This window comes from Anguilla rostrata, chromosome 1 (assembly GCF_018555375.3).
Source record: "Anguilla rostrata isolate EN2019 chromosome 1, ASM1855537v3, whole genome shotgun sequence".
Classification (NCBI taxonomy): domain Eukaryota; kingdom Metazoa; phylum Chordata; class Actinopteri; order Anguilliformes; family Anguillidae; genus Anguilla; species Anguilla rostrata.
In genome coordinates, this window is record NC_057933.1 from 15,478,917 (window position 1) to 15,499,082 (window position 20,166).

Sequence of the window (20,166 nt, forward strand, 5' to 3'; positions counted from 1 at the left end):
CCCATTCACATCTTCCAAATTTAATGAAATTATAAAGAGCATGAATAACACTTCTGTAGAACAAACTTGGGAGTTTTAGATCCACCCACCTGGATGGCGGATTTGCTATCGGATTCAAAATGAGTTTAGCCGTTTGTGCACCATGAAAACTTGCCTACATGAGCAAGCAGGCTGAAAACCAGAATGTGCCATGACCACATGTGAACAATTTGTGATGAGACACAAGATCGTGAAACAAAGACAGTGCTCACAAATTCATAAAAAGTTTTAAGAGACATTTAATCTATATGCATTCACACAAAATTTTGTCCTTTGTTGTGAAAATACCCATGCTGTCCTCTTGAAGTCATCAAACTCCTCATCAGACACAATCCAAGCAGGCAGTAAGTGTGCAGGCACAAACTTTATTGAGAATTATGTCAGCGAGGGGCCACTCCATCTCCCCTTCAGTCTCCGCCAGGCCCTGTGAAGGACCACTCTCCCCATGAGAAGGGTGATGGTGAAGTTGCGTTTATACCATTCCCTGTGAAGGCAAGAGCATGCCTTGAGAAAACTGCACTATGCGGAAAACAGCTCCGCGCTACCTACTGAATGTCATGCCATAGCTAACACACCATTTGGAACAAGCTAACATCACTTCAGCAACACGCTGCCTGTTCAGATCCCTTCCTCTGCAGGGTCCAGTTACAGGCAGCTCCTTACAGGACTTGATTTAGCTGAATTATTAAGCAGGGAGCTCTGTGAAGGAATGTATGGGGAGGGCTGTCTGCTGAATAGTCTGGACAAGAGAGAAATATAAGCCTTTTGTTGCTGCCGCCTTGCTGAAAGATTTACGCTTGATTTGCAATTGGTTTCCGTTGTCTCCATCCTAGCTGTGCTTAATGGAATATTTGCTCTCATTTCTGTCGCAGAACTATTTTATTTCTTCTAATGCTTACAAATGACAGGCTTGTAAAATTCAGATTATTTCAGGCAAAACTCACTTGTTATAATTGGAGTGTTTGGTGCAGTTCTTTTCCAAGAAGTCTTTGTAAAAAACTGCCATGTCTTCAGTGCTCAGCATTCTCTTCCTCCCTGAAAACCATAGGTATGTAAGCATCTCTCAAAATTGCAATATAGGGGGCAGCAATATACAAATCATACCATAACATTGCTAGTCCCATGTAACAATAACAATATATTTACCTCATTTTTTTGTTGAATATCTTTATATTGTGCTAACCAGCATGTGTCTTTAGACAGCTGGGTAATTCTAGCATCAAATGTGACATTAAGCATATGTATATAATGGTTTTCATTGCATGTTTCTTCACACCAACATGTGAAAGAATAAGGAAAGAAGCTAAATTAATCAATCAAATAGAACATCAGTTTAGTGTAGGAGCAAGAAGAGGACACATTTTAATGCTGCCACTATGTGACATTATTGTTACTAACATGTATTGCACACCATCCCTGGTTAAGCCATAACACGTACAAACCTAGCTGAAAACTGAGGTGGAAAATAGACGACCCAAGAAGTAGTACTGGAATTGCTCACCGTTCTCATCTCTACGACTTAGGCCGTTTGCCTTCAGGAACCTATGAATAAACTCATCTTTTTCCTGATTGGGGAGAAAATGAGGAAAAAATGCATTTACTTCTCAAACTTATACATCTCATACGTCGAGATTATATCTGAAAAATAAGCGTGAAGTATTATATATATATATATACATACATGTGAGAAACATGTATCAATAAAATGCACAGAACAGACAAGTTTCCATAAAAAAGGTTAAAGGCATATGAACAATTCATAAAAAGTTAAAGATTGCCCTCTTCTGGTAAAACACAAAAATGCAGGAGCATCTATGTTCATTGAATTAATGTTGAAAATTTTTATTTATAAAATTACAAGCTTATAAATGAGCTAACCTTGCTGAAAGTGACATTCTGACTTGACCAGAATTGATGGTTCCAGTCCTCGGTCTCTTGTCTGAGGTGCCTTAAACGTCTCTCAAGTGGACTCTCATTTTCAGGGATATGGTATATGATTGGCCGGAGATTTGACAGCCTGTCTGGGGGGCCAATCCAGTCATGCTTGGAGCTAGCAACAGGTGCAAAACTGGACCTCTGAGAAGACAGGGGACACGCATTGTGAAGTGTAGTGACATTCAAAACTCTTGGACAACAGCAGCCCACCTATAAGATGGTAAGTTGGCAAAAGTGGATCAAGCTCCCCAAAGACATGTTCATACAATGTGCCATGGAGTACATTGTACACACTTAGAGAATGAAAAGATATTCAATGAAAATTGACAGTACTACTTCAGAAACTTTCAAATATTAACTAGTGTAAATGTACATTAAACACAGTACAGACTGGTATATTTATATCATGCAAATTACATGGCATCTCCAGCCTTTTTTATAATTATTACATAAAAATGAACCCTTTTCTTTGTTCAGACTACATCAAAGATCAGAAGGAAAGAAAAACAAGTATATATATATCGGTGTAGGAAACATCATGTAGCCTCAAGCAATGAATCTCCTGGCTATCTGAATGGAAACAAACTGAAATGAAAGTACTGTATAATTCACCTCATTTTCACTTTTTGAGGTTACAAGCAGGTAGTATTTAGTATTTAGGCTTTAGTATTTCCTCAGTGCTTCTTCTCCACTGTAAATCAGGGCTGCCCAACCCTGGGGTATGCTTGTACCTTGGTTTCTTTTGTTGATTGTTTCTTCCCTGTGTTGTAAAGCGTCTTTGAGACTATGAAAAGCGCTATATAAAATTAATTTTTTATTATTATTATTATTGTTTGATCTACCGTCCTGTAGGGTTCCATTCCAACCCTAACACACCTCATTCAAGAGTTAGATGTCTCGTTGAGCTGCTAATTAGTACAAAGAGATCTCCGAAATTAGAGTTGAAACGAAAACCTACTAGCTAGATCTCCAGGAACAGGGTTGGGCTGCCCTGCTGTAAATCGTTCTGGATGAATGCAATGCAATGGGATGTGAGTTTAAAGTAACATGAATTATTTAGCTGCCATCTAGAATCGTCCACCCCCCGCATTTTCTGCAGTTATCATACATTTACAGACAAAAGTGGGCGTACTGTGCTTCCAATGCCACTAGCTTGGAGCAGAGAAGGGTTGTGGACTCGCCTACGGAACACTTAAAATTACTCGTTATATAACGATAGCCCGCTGATAACATGGCAGACAATACAGCTAAAAATTGAAGTAACGTTTAATCACATGCCACCGCGGGTTGGCAGAAGAGCTAGCTAGTGCACTAGCTTAGCATATAGTCAACTATTATTCAGTTGTTGCAGTTACCTTGCTGTTGCTAACGAATAGGGAAGGACAATAGGAATCCATTTAGCAACAAAATGCACAAAGAAAAGCATGGGCCAAGCTGTAAAAACAATCGAACTGGAACAGTTAGCTTGTCTTCCTTGAATACAATGATACATTGCTCGTAGTCTGTCCGTAAATAAAATACACACATTTAGCTAGAAACAACATCCATACATATAGCTAGCTGGTTGATAGAGCATTGCTTAAAAAGTTAGAAATCAGTACATAACGTTACTGTAAACCCACACACCTTGGCTGTCTTCTGGTTCTGACCGTTGTTTGGCTCGTGCGTGCGGTGTGTTCGACGGCTGACACACACGTTCCTGATCGGCCGGAGTCTAGGAAGGCTGTGGTGGAGGGATGATCTCCATAACTGACAGCATATTGTTTTAACATTCATTTTACTAGATTTATTAGATTTTCTTGAAAATCGTCTCACTCAATAACAACGAAATCGACCAGAACATCGCCAAGTATGCTAGTGAGCATGACAAGCAACGACACACGTTGGGCGACCAAAAACCTTCACGGGATTGCTCGGTGTTCTGCAGTCACAGGGCACACTGGCTAGGTACTTATTTACTTGAACAATAAATTAACTATTTCTGTCATTCCCAAAATACACTTCAAGCATTGTTTAGACGTGTCAGCTATAATTGCTAGCTAGTGTTTCATAGACGAATGGCGCTTTATTCTGGCTAAATAGCACATACTAGCTAACGTTAGCTAGACTAGCAACATAATTAACCACATGTGACATTAACGCACAATAACTTGGGTGCCTAGCTGCGTGACTTATGGAAATGGAGGCAAAACAATGTCTAATGATTATTTAAATATGTTTTGAGATAAACGAGTATTACCAACTCATGAATAGTGTTCCTGTTGCTACGGCCACTGGTTCCAACCGAGAGTGACGTAGTCTAAAGGCACTCGGGTTCATGTTGCTAGCTTGCTAGCTGGGCTAGCGGTAGCTGGACTAACCTATTTGGAGCCGGGAGCCTTTGGTGTTATCTCGCTTGGCCAGCTTCACTTTGCATCCCTCCCTGTTCTGCGTGTGATGTGGATTGCTTATTTATCTCTCATTCCACACTGCTCCGATGGCTGTTCGATGGCTATGCAGGTAAATTTACAAGTTGAGATCATACAGTTGTTGTAGCTTCGGTGTAGCTAAATTGATGCGCCGTTCATGAAGTAACTTAGCTAGCTTGCTACTAGCTAACACAATTCAGAAATATTTGCTTAATGTTGCTGTGCTTACGACGTGGACGATGGGAGTTGAGATGCCTCTCCCTATCACTAGACAATCAGGTCTAGCTAGCTAGACCATGTACCCAACGTTGCCATGCTGAGTAATTTAGTGAGCCACTGCCTTGAAAGCAGTTTGGTGAATGGTACATAATGAATGTTTAACTTTGTCGAGCTAGCTAACTTGCCAAATAATTGGATGTTTGTAGAGTTAGCTAATTTCACCTTGGACGATGTAACGTTAGCCAACTACCTAGCTAACGTGTTTCCATCTATTGTTAGATAATGGATTTAGGTAGTTAGCTAGTTTGTGTAAGTGGTGGAATTAGATATGGACCGCAGTGCGATTTTTGTTGTCATTTAACTCTCATTTAGACTAGTCTATTATCTTACAATTCTGTGGCACTAGTACTTCTGAAACAGTTTCAAATCACGACAGTGATCTTATATGCTAGCTAAACTAGCTATGTCTGTTTTGTCAATAAAAGATTAAACCACCTTTAAGGGGAACTTTGTATAGGCCCAGTCTCTTTGCGCTGTCATTATCATGTAGCGGGGATTATTGTTTCGGATGGGCCCTAGCAGAAATAAAATGCACAGGATCAGAGATTAACTCATCTGCTCTTTGCTGTGATGTGGTCTGCGTTTGTCCCACAGACCGTGGTTTGTCCTCGTTAGCTTACGTTGCGACAGCTCCGGATCCCCCTTCTGCTGAGCACATTTTGGTACTCCCACTTTCTCCATTTGTGCGTGGGAGGGGGCGACAATGCAGCGATGCCCAACGCGAGGTTAATTTTGCTGTAAGGAACCAGAAAAGCTGATGTTACAAATTATTTGACACTCAAGTATTTGAATGCCACCGCACGCCGATGTTTTAGCTGATGGAAACTGACATCTTTAGCAATGTGCGCGAATGTCTTTGGCGCTTTGAAAAGGTGAGACATTTCTTGCGTATCTCTGAAGGTGGTGAGACATAGCACTTGTCAGATAGCTGGCTAGCTAGCTTGCTTGCTAAGAACAGCTCATTCGTCTGCCAGAGGTTGAAAATGTCTCCTGGTAGCTGACAAAATCACACAAAATACATATCAGAAGCGGGACTGCAATCGGGAGCAATGGCGAGGAATAAGCGGTATGGAAATATGCTTTATGGCTATGAATAAAGAGCAAGTGTTTTATGGCAAAGAAAAGCTATATATTTATTGACAGGTGAATATTAGAGATAGCTAGATTGCTTGTGTTCATTTTTGCCGTATATATTAATCCTATGTTTAATTAATTATATATGAGACAGTGTATCGGAGACACTGTGTTGTATGTACGGGTTAGTTCGTGTTTTATGATGGGTGTGCCAACCAGAGGTAACCAAAATTGGTCAACAGCCGCATTCAATTAGGAAATAACTATATATGGAGCATTTCACTTGTGTGAATCTTTGCTCAGGGGTGAGGGACAAGTTATCATATACAGTCGCATCTTTTTGGAGCAATGTCAGTTTTGGTTTTGAATCATGTCAGAAAGGCCAATACACACACCGCTAGAACAGAGTCGTTTGAGATTGAATCACTGAGCGTAGTGACATTCACTATATTGCAGTAAGAATTTTTTCTTACACAAATGGACATAGGGCTAACGTTCAAATGCAGAAAGCATCACATGGCCAATTCCCAGGGCTTCTAGAGGAGTCTTGTGGTGAACCAGCAAACTCGGACTTTGCCAGCTGTTGGTTTTCTCAGAGAAAGCATCTCCGGCATTGGCATCTCCTGCCCCCTGAGAATTTGGACCTGCACAGCCACATGATCTTGTTGCTGAGTGAGAGTGTAAACATCAGGAGAGACAGCAGCTGTGGTGTTTCTGGGCATAATGACTCATCCTGTACTGACCCAGTCAGTCAATATATGTATTTTCTCTCTTGTAGGCTAATTGTAGCATACAGTGTAAAAAAAGGCTATGACTCATGTAGTTGTTTTCTCCGCCATTTGTAGGTGAATGCTTTATTATAAGGCAGAATCAGTTCCTAGTCTTCCTTTAGCTTACACCATTTTTTAAATGTCCTCTTTTTCATCTGTGGAAAAAAATTACATTTTAAATATGTCAGCACCTATGCAGACTTTTCTACTGAGAGAAGTCTTTTAGTGGTCTAATGTTTGTGCTTATTCTGGAGTTCTAGAGCCCATGAACATAGTGACAATTTGCATGTTATTGCATGATGATCTTTAGTGATCACACTAGTTTCTGAAGTACAGGTATCTAAATTGCACAGTTAGAATAGTGGAAAGCATTTATTGTATACTCCATATGTTTTTAAAATCATTTGTTTCTACTCTAAAATCTGGAGTCTTGTGCTCTCTCCAGTTGTAAATTTTTTGAGAGCCTGTCGAGACAGAATCAGCACAAATTCAGACTTATGTGTAACCTGTTATATAAAAACGAAAGACAAGGAATCTTCAGACTCGTTCATGTCCCTGGAGGCCTGTTCCATTGCTGTCAGATCACTCTTTCACTGATGTTCAGGGGTGGCTGCTGTTGTTGCACATAACGTTTAGCATTCTAGGAATTAATAGTTCATTTTCACATTCTTTAGGTATTACTACTATAATTAAATAGGGATCTTTTTATTTATTTTTTGTGAAGACTGACACAGAACTGGAACAGAATTTAGAGGTAAACCTTTTGATGAATGAGTGGCTTTCACTGGAAATCTGTTTATGCTGCCAAATTTGTACCATCGTGTACATACCTGAAGTAAGCTAATGTTTTGAAATCCCGGTGGGATATGATGCTGTCGCTTTAAGATCTAGTACAAGCTGTGGGCCAAATCTGTGGTGACGTCACTGTGAAATAGTTGCAGTGTTTCCTACCGATAAAACATTCTTCAGTATCTTCAGTGACTGAATGCCAGTGGCGCATAACTTATTGGTGTATTTCGGAACTAGCAGCTCATTAGCTCATTCAATGGCACCTTTCTCAGCTGTAATTGTAAGTAACATTGCGCTTGATGCATTTCTGCAGCATTCCCTTTTGTGCCAGCTAGTTTATCTGTCTTTATGTAGTATAATTCTTTCTATTCAGGATATAAATATCCTTATTGTTACATGAACACTGTAAAAACAGACATTGGGCAGGTCCTTGCTGCACTGTATTTGTAAGCAATGCTGTTGAATACATTGTTACAGCATTTTATTTAAGACCACCTTATCTTTCTCCTTTCATGCAGTTTATTCTGCTGATCAAAAAAGAAATGTTTCTGCTCTATTATTACCACTGCAAAAACAGGAATGAATATGTGGCAATTAGTTAATATTGACTTGGTTAACTTATACTTGGGATTTTAAAAGTACTAGTGGCAGCGACAATTGCATGTATTTTTTTAAATAGTTTTGCATCTAATTAGACTATGCTCTATTCTATTCGGCTCCAGTGGAACTAATTAATGCTTATTTATTAAGTGTGACAAAAGGAAATTTGAACTGTCAACTTTGGGATGTAAAAATCTCATGCTATTAATACATTCACAGATTTAATTAGCCTCATTGTGATGAAATGTGTTAGCACGTGCTTTGACACACAATGGCATGAAGTAAGGTTAACTCTTTGAACCCTCAGGTGATTTAGTTGTTTTTCCACTGTCCTCAGTTTTTTTACAGATGAAACGGGTTTATCCAATAGATAACCCCTTATTGTGTTCACAAGACTTGTCCCTATGAAGCCGGATATAATATTGATTAGTTGGTAGACCCAACCTCTGTATGAAAATATCAGCAGAATACCTGGCAGAAATATGCTTAGAGAACTGAAATGGCTAAATAAAACCATTTTCTTCTATTTTGACACTACAACTAATTTGAACGATGAATAACTATGTTTAACAATAATACATTTTTTAAAAAATTTAATCAACATTATATAAAACTATAAGATAAAACAAAAATAAATGTCTTTTTAAAATAACTATGCATGTAACTACTAATTATATTTTTTGCCATGAACTGAATTGGGCTACAAACTATTGAAGTAGGTGACGCAGTTTGAGTATAACTGTAAGTTTTGTATTGCCTGTAAAACAACGGTCATGTTGGAACAGTTATAATTGTCAATATAATGTTCAGGTGTTTGCATTTCAGGTGGTGTCAGGTTAAGGGCACTTACTGTTCATCTCCCGACACTGATGCATGTGGCTGGCCCATGTGACTTAATCAGTGACCGTGTTTTTCTCCTACAGGTACCCACGTGATTTGGAATAAGGAACCCCCCGTGTACGCTGCATGCATTTGTAAGATTGCAGAAGTGAAGTAGAAAAGGCTATAACTGAGTCTGTCCCCTGAAAGTGCAGGTTGGAGCCCCCCTCCCTCCTCCCTATGGCTGTGTGAATGTGTGCTGCTCTGCTGTGCACTAATGCGCTGGGGTCTGTGCTCCTGTTTCACAGCCTGTTCGGGAAGCCCTTTGATGGTGGAAAGAGGATGGATAATGGCAGCCAGCACCCCTCCATGTTGCGCCTGCAGGAGATCCAGCAGGAGGTGGCCCGGCTGGGCCAGCAGGTGTGCACCTTCAGCGGGCTGCAGAGCGACCGCGAGTACCGGCGGCTGGAGCGCGAGCTGAGCCGGCTGCAGATGGAGGTGGACCAGGTGGAGACGGAGGGCAAGGCCGAACTGCAGCAGGCCCGCAAGCGGGCGGCCCAGGAGCTGGAGGGGCTCCTGCGCTACCTGGAGGAGAACGCCACGCACCCGTCCCGCCTGGCCATCGAGGAGCTGAGCCAGGAGGCGCAGCGGCTGGTGGAGCAGGGCGTGGTGGAGCCACAGCGGGCGGGCGCGGCCGAGATCGGCGACGAGCTGGTGGACGCCATCCAGGAGCTGGTGCTGCGGCTGACGCAGGTGAAGACGGGCGGGCGCGTGCCCCTGCGCAAGGCCCGCTACCGGGCGCTGACGCGCGTGTGCGCCGTGCAGGACGTCATCGAGGGCCGCGCCCGCCAGCAGACGCTGCCTCTGCCGCTGTCCGAGGGCACGCACGCCGCCGTGCAGCGCATCAACCAGGTGATGGTGCAGGTGAGCGGCGCACGCAGCCAGCTGGTGGCGCTGCTGATGGGCCTGAGCGGGCGGGACAGCTGCGCCCACCTCTCCCGCGTCCTCACTGAGCTGCTGGTGGAGCTGGACGCCCTGGACGTGTCCGGCAACGCGTCCGTCAGAAACTACCGCAAGCGCGTGGTGGAGGAGATCAACGGCCTGCTCAAGCACCTGGACCTGGAGGGCGAGGGAGACGACACGTGCAGGTAGGACGCGGCGCTCGACTGTGCCAGCTAGACGCACCATCTCCAGCTCGGTTTCACTGAGAACAGGACACTGGAGTTGACCTTTTTCAACTCTTAACCCATTAATGCCCAGATTTTTCCCAGAGATTTCTTACATAAGCATCTGTAGTCATCCAAAAAATATTCACAGATGGAAAAAGAGCGGTAGAGACTTCAGCACATTTAGTTGCCCGTGGGCTTAAATGGGTAATAAATGGCTCGTGTCTGAAATGTCGAAGCTGTTGAATGGTGAACTCTCAGCACTCGAAGCTGAGTCGGACATGTGTGGACAGAGCCAGTAAATTTAAAAGGCCTCCTTGTCATGTTTATAAGCTGACATTAACGTATTCCATAACCCTCAGCCACAGGTGTTCCCTCTTGCTGCATGCCAAAACAGCACAAGTCCTCTAGCAGTTGTCAGTTTGTGTGCTAAGATGAATTTTTATGTGTTTTTTTTAAGCTAATCTCTGAGCTTTTCTCTTGTGTTCGGTTCTTTAATGTAAATGAAGAGAAGGCAGGCCCTCACCTGTGTGACGTGTGCTTGCAGATACGATCTGGCCCAGAACGATTCCATCCGGCAGATCGAGGCGGTGCGCGGGCGGGTGGCCCAGCTCCAGGGCGAGCTGCTGCGTCAGGGCGGGGCCGGCGAGTTCAGCTTCAAGCCCAAGGCGGAGCTGCAGAGCCTCCTGACGCACCTGGACCAGGTGGACACCGCCCGCAACCCCTGCATCCGCGAGGCCCGCCGCCGAGCCGTGCTGGAGCTGCAGGCCGTCATCACCTTCCTGGACCTGCGGGAGGCGCTGGAGAGGCGGCAGCCGGGCCCCGAGGAGCACCCCTCGCACCGGGCCGTGTGGCAGGTCCTGGCCAGCCTGTCGGACCTGCAGGCCCAGGTCCTGGGCTTCGACGGCAAGCGCGCCGACAAGAGCTACATGGTGCTGGAGGAGCTCCTGACCAAGCAGCTGCTGGCCCTGGACGCCGTGGACCCGCAGGGCGACCAGATGACCAAAGCCGCCCGCAAGCAGGCCGTCAAACTGGCCCAGAACATCCTCAGCTACCTGGACCTGAAGACTGATGAGTGGGAGTATTGACCCCTCCCACCGGGACCACCCCCCACCCCGTGTGTCCGCTCCCAAACGCAGATGGCATGATGTCATATCACCCACTGATCTGTAGACTGGAAATGGCCTCCTGTATGATGGCTGTGTGTGTACATATAACATATGAAGGTAATCTATGTATTGGGAGTGTGTAAATATTAACGGAACGCTAGAGTGCACTGCAGTGGTGGCCCCCATTTTGCCATCTCCCCGTCTGATCCATGGAAAACCGAATAGTGATTCATTTGTTGGAGAGGAAACCGCATATTACTCTTCCATTGTGTGCTTGAAGTATCTGCAGCATCCCTGAACGCCTGCTTGTGATTTTTGATCGTCCTTGTCGGTGCGGTGCTGGAAGCTGGACCAGAAGCCTGCTGGGTCTGCTTTCTGCTCGGCCGGAGAGCAATTCCCTCAGTGACAAGGGACCAACCTTGCATTTTTTTTTTAAAAACGATGGCTCTGCAATTCCTTTTATCCGCACAAGATTTAGTCTGTCAGAAAAACGGCCCAAAATATCTATTGCCAGAAATTATGCACTTTATTTATAGAATGTGTTTTATTTGTCTGTTATAAATTCAGCTCCAGATACGCTTTCAAGCAGCTGCAGTGCAAGATCTCCACCCTACCACGCTGTCACTACCATATCATGCAGTGGTTAAAAACCACCTCCTGCGCTGTATCCTTATACAGTAACGTGGGGGGGGAATTGCATGAAATCCAGCTAGGAGCATGAAAAAGCTTCCCCTGTGGAATGAGCTGAGAGACCAGCCTATCAGAAGCGCCATCAAACAAGCAACCGAAGGGCCTGCCTTTGTCTGTCGGAGTCTGCCTGGACTTGTGAACGCGCGGTGGTGAAGAGCCCGGCTGCTCGCTCGCTCGCTCGCTCTTATTTTTAACCGCGTAAAGGAAAGAGCCTTGGCTGGGTAAGCCAGAGGCCAGGGGTGTCGCGTCTGAAGCGCGGACGGTGATCAGAGCGGACAGGGTGGATCTCTGCTCCGAGTCGCGCGCGGGGGGGGGGGCATTTCATCCGGGCCATGTGCCTTGCCTGTGTACCGAGGGAGAGGGGAGGTCTCTCCTTCCCCTGCTGAATTATTCATTCCAAGCACAAAGCCGGGCGGTCGGTCCCTTCCAAAGCCGGGAGCTCAGTACAGTTCCGCGAGCACTGGCTCGAGCTGGGGGAAACGCTCTGTGGCACGGCGCGGCGTGTCCGCGGAGCTCCGTTCTGGAGCGAGCACAGGCTGCCGGCTCACATTTGCACTTACAGCTTGTGCGGCTGTAACCCCACCCCACCCCTCAGTGGTACCCCACCACCCCTCAGTGGACCCCCGTGTCCATCCGCCCTCAGCCAGTCGCTCATTTCCAGTGCCCCGTGCTCTCTCCCGTCTGCACGGTGCCCAGCGCTTTGAGGCTAGCAGTTCTGCCCTCTCGGCCGTAATGACAGAGGAGTGCCCAGGCAGCGGATTAGACCGGGCAGCCATCGTACGGCACATCTGCCACAGCAACGACCATCCGCAGAGCAGCTCATCGGCATAATCCACTGCAAACAACTGCAGCGTCCTGGTTGCAGCAAGATGTCAGCCAATCAGATACCGCACTGTACAATGGACAATGTATAGGAACTACAGACAGTATTACAACAACAGCATTCTCCCAACCGTTCTGTTATACTTTATGAATGTGCTCTTGATTTGTGGGAACCAGTTCCTTTTAAAGAGAAAGGAAGTTGTTTTTCCTGTTGAGAGTGAGTAGCTATGTTCTCCAAGAATAGGAGATCTGTTATCTTTCTGTCACCAACTTTAAGTTAGTAATCAAATATCCAGTTTTTGTTTTGTCTATTTATTTTCCAAAGGTATGTTTGTAATGAGTAGAAAGCAAAGCGTGCTTTTAGAGCAGGGGTGTCAAGCAGTATTGCAATAATTGCAAATATATATCTCCTTTCCAGGGCACTCTTCTGACAAACGATTTAATAAATCGTCTCAAACAGTCAACATGCATTTTTTCATGGCTACTCACGGCTGAAACAGATTGCATATAACCAAGTTTTCTACTAGAAAATGTATTTTAAAGATATTGAAAACAACGATTTTTTCAGTGGAGTAACTTTTAAGGTTAAGGGCACATTTAAAAAATTTTAATAATCATTTATTAGAGAAGAACTCGCAATTGCTAGTAACGAGGTGACTTAACTTATTAAGATGAGGTCGCAACGAAAAGCAGCATGCACCGATACTCTCTGGGAAAGAAATTTGACACCCCTGCTCAAAGGGTGTTCTGACCTTGGAGTAACTCGATGAGACGAGACCAGGCGAACCGCTACATGTTCAGCTCACACGGGGTTAACCCCTGAACGACGAGGGCTTTTCTCTCGCCGGTCAACTGGAGAGGTACAGCGGGGAAGCATCTCTTTAAAATACGATGCAGTGTTCTTCTGTTAGTGTCAGGCTTCAGCCCTGTGTGTCTTTTCATATCTCCAGCTTCTCAAGACCAGGGCTGTTCGAGGAAAAAAAAAAAAGACTGCATTTTACTTAATCAATTTTACTTCAAAAGTAAAGATGAGAGGGAAAGAAAATTCAGAATCTGAATTTAAGAACAGCGTTCTGACACAGCTTCAGTGGCACTCTTGAGATGTAACATGTCTGTTAAGGTGCTCCCATTAAAGGGCATGCGATCGTGTGCGTCGAGGATGGGAGAGGAGAACCAGACCAGGCCGGACAGGAATGCCACACTGGAGTAGCTGCTGACACAGAAATGCTTCACAGCTCAACTCCAGCAAAGCTTTAGCCCCTCGCTGAGCTGAAACCTTCCGTCTCTCATGGGAAAGTGAGAAAATACCACAACTAGAATGTAGCAATTGAGGAATGTCATAGTAGTGTCTCCAAGTACCAAAGCTATTTTTGCATTCTTTTTTTCCATCATTTATAAAGAAAAAAAATATTTTGTAATCGTAAGGAGCCAGCAGTAAGGGTTTTTAAAGAGGCCTGATGGCGCTCTTGGTTTTCATCAGTTGGGTGTTCCAGGGCATGATTTGGGCCAGAACGTCTCGCGTTTACACATTGTTCATTTCTGTGTTTGGCTGCTTTTCATGGTGATATTTTGTTTAAAAGTTGTAAATATTATGAAGTGATAAATATTTATCAAGGTATTAAGAAAAGAAAGTGTCACCATTAAAAAAAAAAGATGATTGTGATAGGCTTATTGTGTTTGTGAGTCAAACGGGAGATGCTTGTACAAAAGCATTGAGGTTGTAACTGTGTGAATGCTTCAGTAAAAGGTCTGTTTCCTCTATGTTTTATTTTCCAGTCCAGCCAAATAAATGAGTCTCTATCTTGATGGTTTTGTGTGGAGACGTTTATTTTCCCAAGATATTTCAGTGTTCATGTCGTCTGCACAGAAATGGGGATTAGCAAGCAATTCAAATGCAGCTGCAGCAATATCCTTGAGGAGAACTCCAGAAGTACCACAAGGGGGCGGTATAGCTAAAAAAGAAAAGCATTCTTCAGCCTTGCTTGGTGACTGACAGCAAGATGTAAGACTGATAAATGTTAACAGCACCAAGAAACTCTGTGAATACTGTAAACTTGGACATGAAGCATAGGCACACATTGCATACCCTTCGGTAGACTGATTTCTGATACAGTATGAAAGGCTGCAGTATAGATGCAGCTGCAGCTTGTGAAATCAAATGTGTTACACATAACTCCTAATCTCTGTCATCTAACTGTACTTTCATATTCACAGACTAGCGCCCAGAAAATAACAATTTAAAAAAAAAAAAAAAATGATGTGGCAAACAATAAAACTCCTACACAGTCCACTACTGCAGCTGAAAGACTAGTTGATTTTCCTTTTACAGTTAAGGTCAAGGGTGACACCAGCACATCCAGCAGTGGACTTTTTAACCCTTTAATCCTGGGTCCACTGACCACTGGAAAAGAGGAGGTGACCCTAGACCCTAATCTCTGCAATTCCACCAAATCCTCATGGTACTTAACACTTCAGAGTAACCTCTGTAACCTCCTAATCACATCTGTGTGTGGCAGGGCTTCAATCTCCAACTAAGATATTTGTTTACGTGTTAATCTCTCAACGACACAGACTGGCCACACCCCTGTAAACTGAGAAGGCAGGCCAGTTTGCTGAGTTCTGTCTTTAGTTATCTCATGGTCCTCTTCCATGGAGCTGGGCCTTTCTGTTGTGTGTTTTTAGCTGCAGGTGGGATGGGGAGGTTAAGCCAGACCTTAATGGAAGGTGACAGCGTCCTTTGTTCCCGGCTGTTTGATGAGAGCTGAGTGTGCCTCAGTCAGTGGTGAGAGTTCAGGGAGGTTTGCGGGACTGAGTCAAAGCTGAAAGAGAGCCATTGTTCCCCCATACTCCCTGCTACAGACTGCCCCACTCCTGCCAAAAACGTTCCCGTTTCAGTCCGCAGATGTTCAGTGGCCTCAGATGTGTCATTTTCACTCCATACAAGCGTTATCCTTCTCCACAGCTGTACTGGCCTTCTGCACAGTCATACTCAGACATCAAGACCTGACTGTAGCTGAGCCCCGCCCCCAAATGCCCAGCCCGACAATGCCATGAAGAAGAGAGACTCGGTGGGGGGGCGGGGCGGGTCAGGAAAGAGAGAAGTCCCTCGTGGAGATGGGGATCCATCAAGCATTAAATCCAATGGCCAGGTTTGTTTCCATGGCAACAAACACGTTTTCTCCCCCTGTGATAAGCTAATGCTAATGAAAGGACAAAAGGTGTTCAATATCACCCTCCACTGTTTCATTTGTCTGCATGGAATCCTTTAAAAACAGACAATAGCCTGGAGTGCAGAGGAGTGTCTGATCTTGGGGTGACACTGATAACAGAGTAGTCTATCTGTCGGGGATGTCTTCTTTTTTTGTGCATGGTAGAGCCCCTTAATAACACAGCAGTGTCGTGCCCATGGCGGGAGCTCAGGCTTCAGGCATCTTGGCATTGGAGCTCGGGGAAAGACAATTCCATCCCTGGGTAAATACAGTTTCTCACTCAGTACAAATTACTGAGCTCAAGACTGCAGCATCAGGTTCACCATCTATCACCAAGACAAACAGTGCAGCCTGTCAGGTTGTTAGTATAGCAAGCCAACTACAGACGACTCAAGCAGCAGCCTCTTTGTTAAAAGAAATATGCATTTTAGTTCCATTCAGACCCAGTCATTTTATCTGCCTATATAGTTCTAGTGGATCCTCTCATTTTAAAAAAACTCAGTGGAGTCCTTTGTCTTTTGGAATATCCTAAACTCCAATGCTAAATGGTAAAACTCTGCACACAGATGTTTTACAATCATGGATTTTGCACTTTATTATTTGTAAAAACTGTGAATATCATCTGCAAACTTTTAAAATCTTGACATAAGGTTATAATTATCTGAGATACGTACAGATGCAAGACAATGGAAAATGGCTGAAACATATCAGATTCTTCAAAACATGAAAGCGACCAAAATTTCAATGTAGCAACTCCCCCTATTGTCCTCCAAATGTTCCTTTTTGCTAACAGGGGTTAGGGTGGGGCTAAATGGAGAGAACAATCTTCCTTATTTCCTACATTTCAAAGTGTGCTTTGGAACCAATAAACACATAAACGGTATCTAGTTTACTAGTAACACTGTCGATAAAAACAGATATGTGGTATTTTCCATATATAATTGTCACTTATGTGCTATATTTTGCCCTAAATATTATATTACATCAAATGGCAAAAATGTTGGCAACAATGAAACACAGACACACCCTGGACTGCATCAGTGATGGAACAATTACTCCAAGCTGCCAACAGATGGCACTAGATGTAAAGACTAGCATACAGCAGCAGCCGTTGTACAAAATGGGGCTGCAACTAGCCACAGCAGCGTATTGTACATACACCCGAAATAGTACTATATCTGGTTTGATCCAAAAAGGGGGGGCATTTCTGAATGGAGAGGAGCTGCTGTGTGAGGTGATGCGTGTGAGAAGTGCTCGAAAGCGCAGCCAATGAGAGGGCAGAAGCCACAGTGGGCTACAGTGCGTCCTTTGTGCTCTGAGCAAAGTTCTGGGTGGCCCCAGCGCTGACCCCACGGAGTCTGGTGCTTCTGGTAGTGAGGAGTTTTGTGAAACTAGGCCACACCCCATTCCCATCAAGCTCATTCACGTGGACAGCACTCCCCCTCTCTGAGAAGTGCTCGTAGAGAGGTCATGGCTTTAGTGTGCCTATTGACGTACTGGGAGGGCAGGTGGATGGAGCAGATAAGAGCTATTGATCAAAATATTTTGAGAGGGAGGGTATTGATCCAGCAATTCAACTGAAAATATACAGATATAATTGAGATACAATGTTCTGAGTCATCAGGGCTGCTCTGCAAAGGGCGTAGGTCCTATGAGTGTGTGTCTGAGTATGTTGTTCAAAGCCATTAAATTACATTACAGGCATTCTTATCCAGAGCGACTTACACAACTTTTTTTCACACAGCATTTACATCGCATCCATTTATACAGCAGGATCTATACTGAAGCAATGCAGGTTAAGCACCTTGCTCAAGGGTACAACAACAGTGCCCAGAGTTTTTGTACATAGCATCATTGCATGCTTTGGTGTATTGAACTGCATTCTGTCACGGTGTTTTGCTGTACTGCTTGTAGCGTGCTGCAACAGCACTCCCACATCTCTCCTCTCAAGCCTTCCATCGGGCTTCAATACAAAGGAACATGTCAGAACCATGTGACATTGCACATAGAAAACATGCCGCTAACCGTCAAGAGCTCCGTTTCGGTTTTCTGTGTTCTGCCTGCTGCTGTCTCCATGGCAACCATCACATGGGTCAGCTGTCCCAGTTTTTGCCCCCCCGACCCCATCCCTTTCCAAGCATGCACATCCCCAGTTAGAAGGAGAGACTGATTGATCTCCACCCCACACCCACCCCCAACCCTAGCCTGGCTGTTTAAAGAGCAGCACACGTGCTGGGCAGTATAAATGCATGTTATGTAACTGCATTCACTTCTGCACCATTACTCCGGCTTACGAGCAGCACTCACAAGCCTCTAAATGTTCACATGACTGCAAGAGCTGCGACTGTATGAAAAATAACACTGTATTTTCATTTGGCTTTTCCCCCCAACAGCATGCAAATAGGCTTTACACAACTGAATATATGAACTGAAACTGCAATTATTATTATAAAAGAGGGAAAAAAATAGATTGATAGAAAATAATGTCAAAATATCCCTCAGAATGAGCTGCCCATTGGCTGTCAGGGCAAATATTAATAGGGTTTGTGCCACTCACCAACTGCAAATAATATGGTACCAACCCCCCCCCCCATAACAAACATACATTGGCTGATGTGAAGCTTGCTGCCCTGAGACTCAGCCAGCTTGATAGATGAAAGAGGCAAGCCATTTTACATAACCGTTCCTTGCCAATGGGGCTTCTGGCAGGAAAGCTCATCTGTGCTAGTGTGCGAACGACTGTCTACCAGCTGCACACATCAGGCCACTCTGCGCCAGGCTATGGCTGCTTCCCAGCCACCTTCCTCTGCCCACCATGCCATTACCCATGGAACCCCATTTCCCTGATATGACATTCCAACACACCGCCCCCTGCGCCAGGATGATTGACAGTCATCTCAGCCAATGGCTGAAGGCCGAAAGGATAACACAGTCCAGATCTGAACTGAGTGAGAACTGATTGAGCGATGGTTCCCACACCTGTTCTGGGAAATCGACCCATCCTGTAGGCTTTGATTTCAACTCTAATTTGGCACACCTGATTCTACTAATTAGCAGCTCAACAAGACCTCTAGCTGTTGAATGAGGTGTGCTTTGTTAGGTTTGGAGTGAAAACCTACGAGATGGTAGATCTCCAGGAACAAGGTTGGGAACCACCGTGATTCAGTGTCCACTGCTGCCTGCTGGGATTCTACAAGGAGGGGCGGGCTGAGTGCGGTGGAGCAGAGGGAGGAAATAAAATGCACATTGTGAACACAAAAAAATACTCAGAGAAGCCACTAGAGGGCCGAAGAAAGGAATTTTTAATGACGTGGACAGTCAACAAACTCATCCAAGCCAGCTCTTTCCCGGACTCTCTCTTTACTAAAATGTTGATAAGCTTTTTCCACAAATGCGTGTTTGGGATTGGTTGAAAATTTAGAATTCTATGACCCCTCTCTCTCACTCTGGGAGAAGAGTGAGGCCAGTATATCAACACGTAGGTTAATTCCACATGCACCCCCAGCCAAATAACACATAACCACGAGGCACAGCTGCAGAACACATTTTCCCCACACTGGCCCTCACGAGTTGTCTGGACAGCTACAGAAATGAGTCACACAAAAAGGCAGTGGAAATTTTATATCTTACGCTTTGAATGGGGAACAGCTCTTAGATGCTAGCTCTGACTGGGAAAGAGTTTGCTACAACAGATACTGTATTACCAAAACCCCTACAGACCTTTTATTGGGCTGTCTATGGCCCTGTCCCAGCTTACTATTTCATGCTTCCTCGATGACCTCACTCGGCATTCAGCCTTGTTTGTGAGAGGAATAATCTAATTCCAGGTTTGAGTCTCAGTCAGCCGGATCTCCTCTGCGTAGTTTGTATGTTTTCCCTGTGTTTCCCGGCTCCAGGCCTCACTTGCAAAATTGATGTTTATCTCAATGTGACTACCATGGCTAAATAAAGGTTACATTTAAAATAATAATAATAAATTGTTTATAGGAATGAGTGAGGGGACCGTTTATTCTGTTTTTAGCAACACCTTCATTCTTAGCTCACTCTTGAGGTACGAGAGATTGACTGAGACACCCTTAAATTGAATGCCAAAGCGCTGTAAACACACAGCTGAATATTGAATATAAGCTCTGTTTGATACTCTTGATTCCTCACACACAGTCATCAATGAAAATAAAAGTCATCTAATCGAATTGCATTGCAGAAGAGACCAGGAAATAAGGAGTCTGGCTGCATGACATAAACTGAAACTGGTTTATAATGGCTGCCACAGAGCTTGGCCAGAGGGGGCACAGTTGGAACATGACAAAGCAGACTGACTATGGAACTGTGCAGATGGGCAATGGCGCTAAAAAAAAAAACTGACAGGGAGGGGCAATATGGTAATGGCGAGATGCAAGACTCAGTCATAGTGTGATACCACACCCTTACCCCTAATCCCACCACCCCCCGCCAGA

At 44.5% G+C, this 20,166-nt stretch overlaps 2 protein-coding genes across 12 annotated transcripts; one reads left to right on the forward strand and one right to left on the reverse strand.

The window, feature by feature from the left end:
* Positions 1–260: 260 nt before the first annotated feature.
* LOC135249248 (cytochrome c oxidase assembly factor 8) lies at positions 261–4,354 on the reverse strand. The gene is made up of 6 exons (XM_064324686.1): positions 4,214–4,354; positions 3,601–3,697; positions 1,918–2,115; positions 1,541–1,604; positions 984–1,074; positions 261–523 (listed from the first exon to the last, which is right to left on the reverse strand). Exons 1-6 carry the CDS (start codon positions 4,291–4,293, stop codon positions 415–417), a joined length of 639 nt encoding a protein of 212 aa, XP_064180756.1. The 5' UTR covers positions 4,294–4,354; the 3' UTR covers positions 261–414.
* Positions 3,693–14,306, forward strand: bag5 (BCL2 associated athanogene 5). Of its 11 annotated transcripts, none has more exons than XM_064324583.1 (4): positions 4,337–4,473; positions 8,818–8,928; positions 9,022–9,861; positions 10,427–14,306. In XM_064324583.1, the coding sequence occupies exons 3-4, from the start codon at positions 9,056–9,058 to the stop codon at positions 10,965–10,967; spliced, it is 1,347 nt and encodes a 448-aa protein (XP_064180653.1). In that variant the 5' UTR covers positions 4,337–4,473; positions 8,818–8,928; positions 9,022–9,055; the 3' UTR covers positions 10,968–14,306. The 11 variants fall into 11 exon arrangements, with proteins under 11 accessions (XP_064180688.1, XP_064180617.1, XP_064180653.1 ...); XM_064324565.1 differs by having other exon boundaries at positions 8,818–8,868; XM_064324592.1 differs by lacking the exon at positions 4,337–4,473 and adding an exon at positions 5,273–5,533.
* Positions 14,307–20,166: the final 5,860 nt, after the last annotated feature.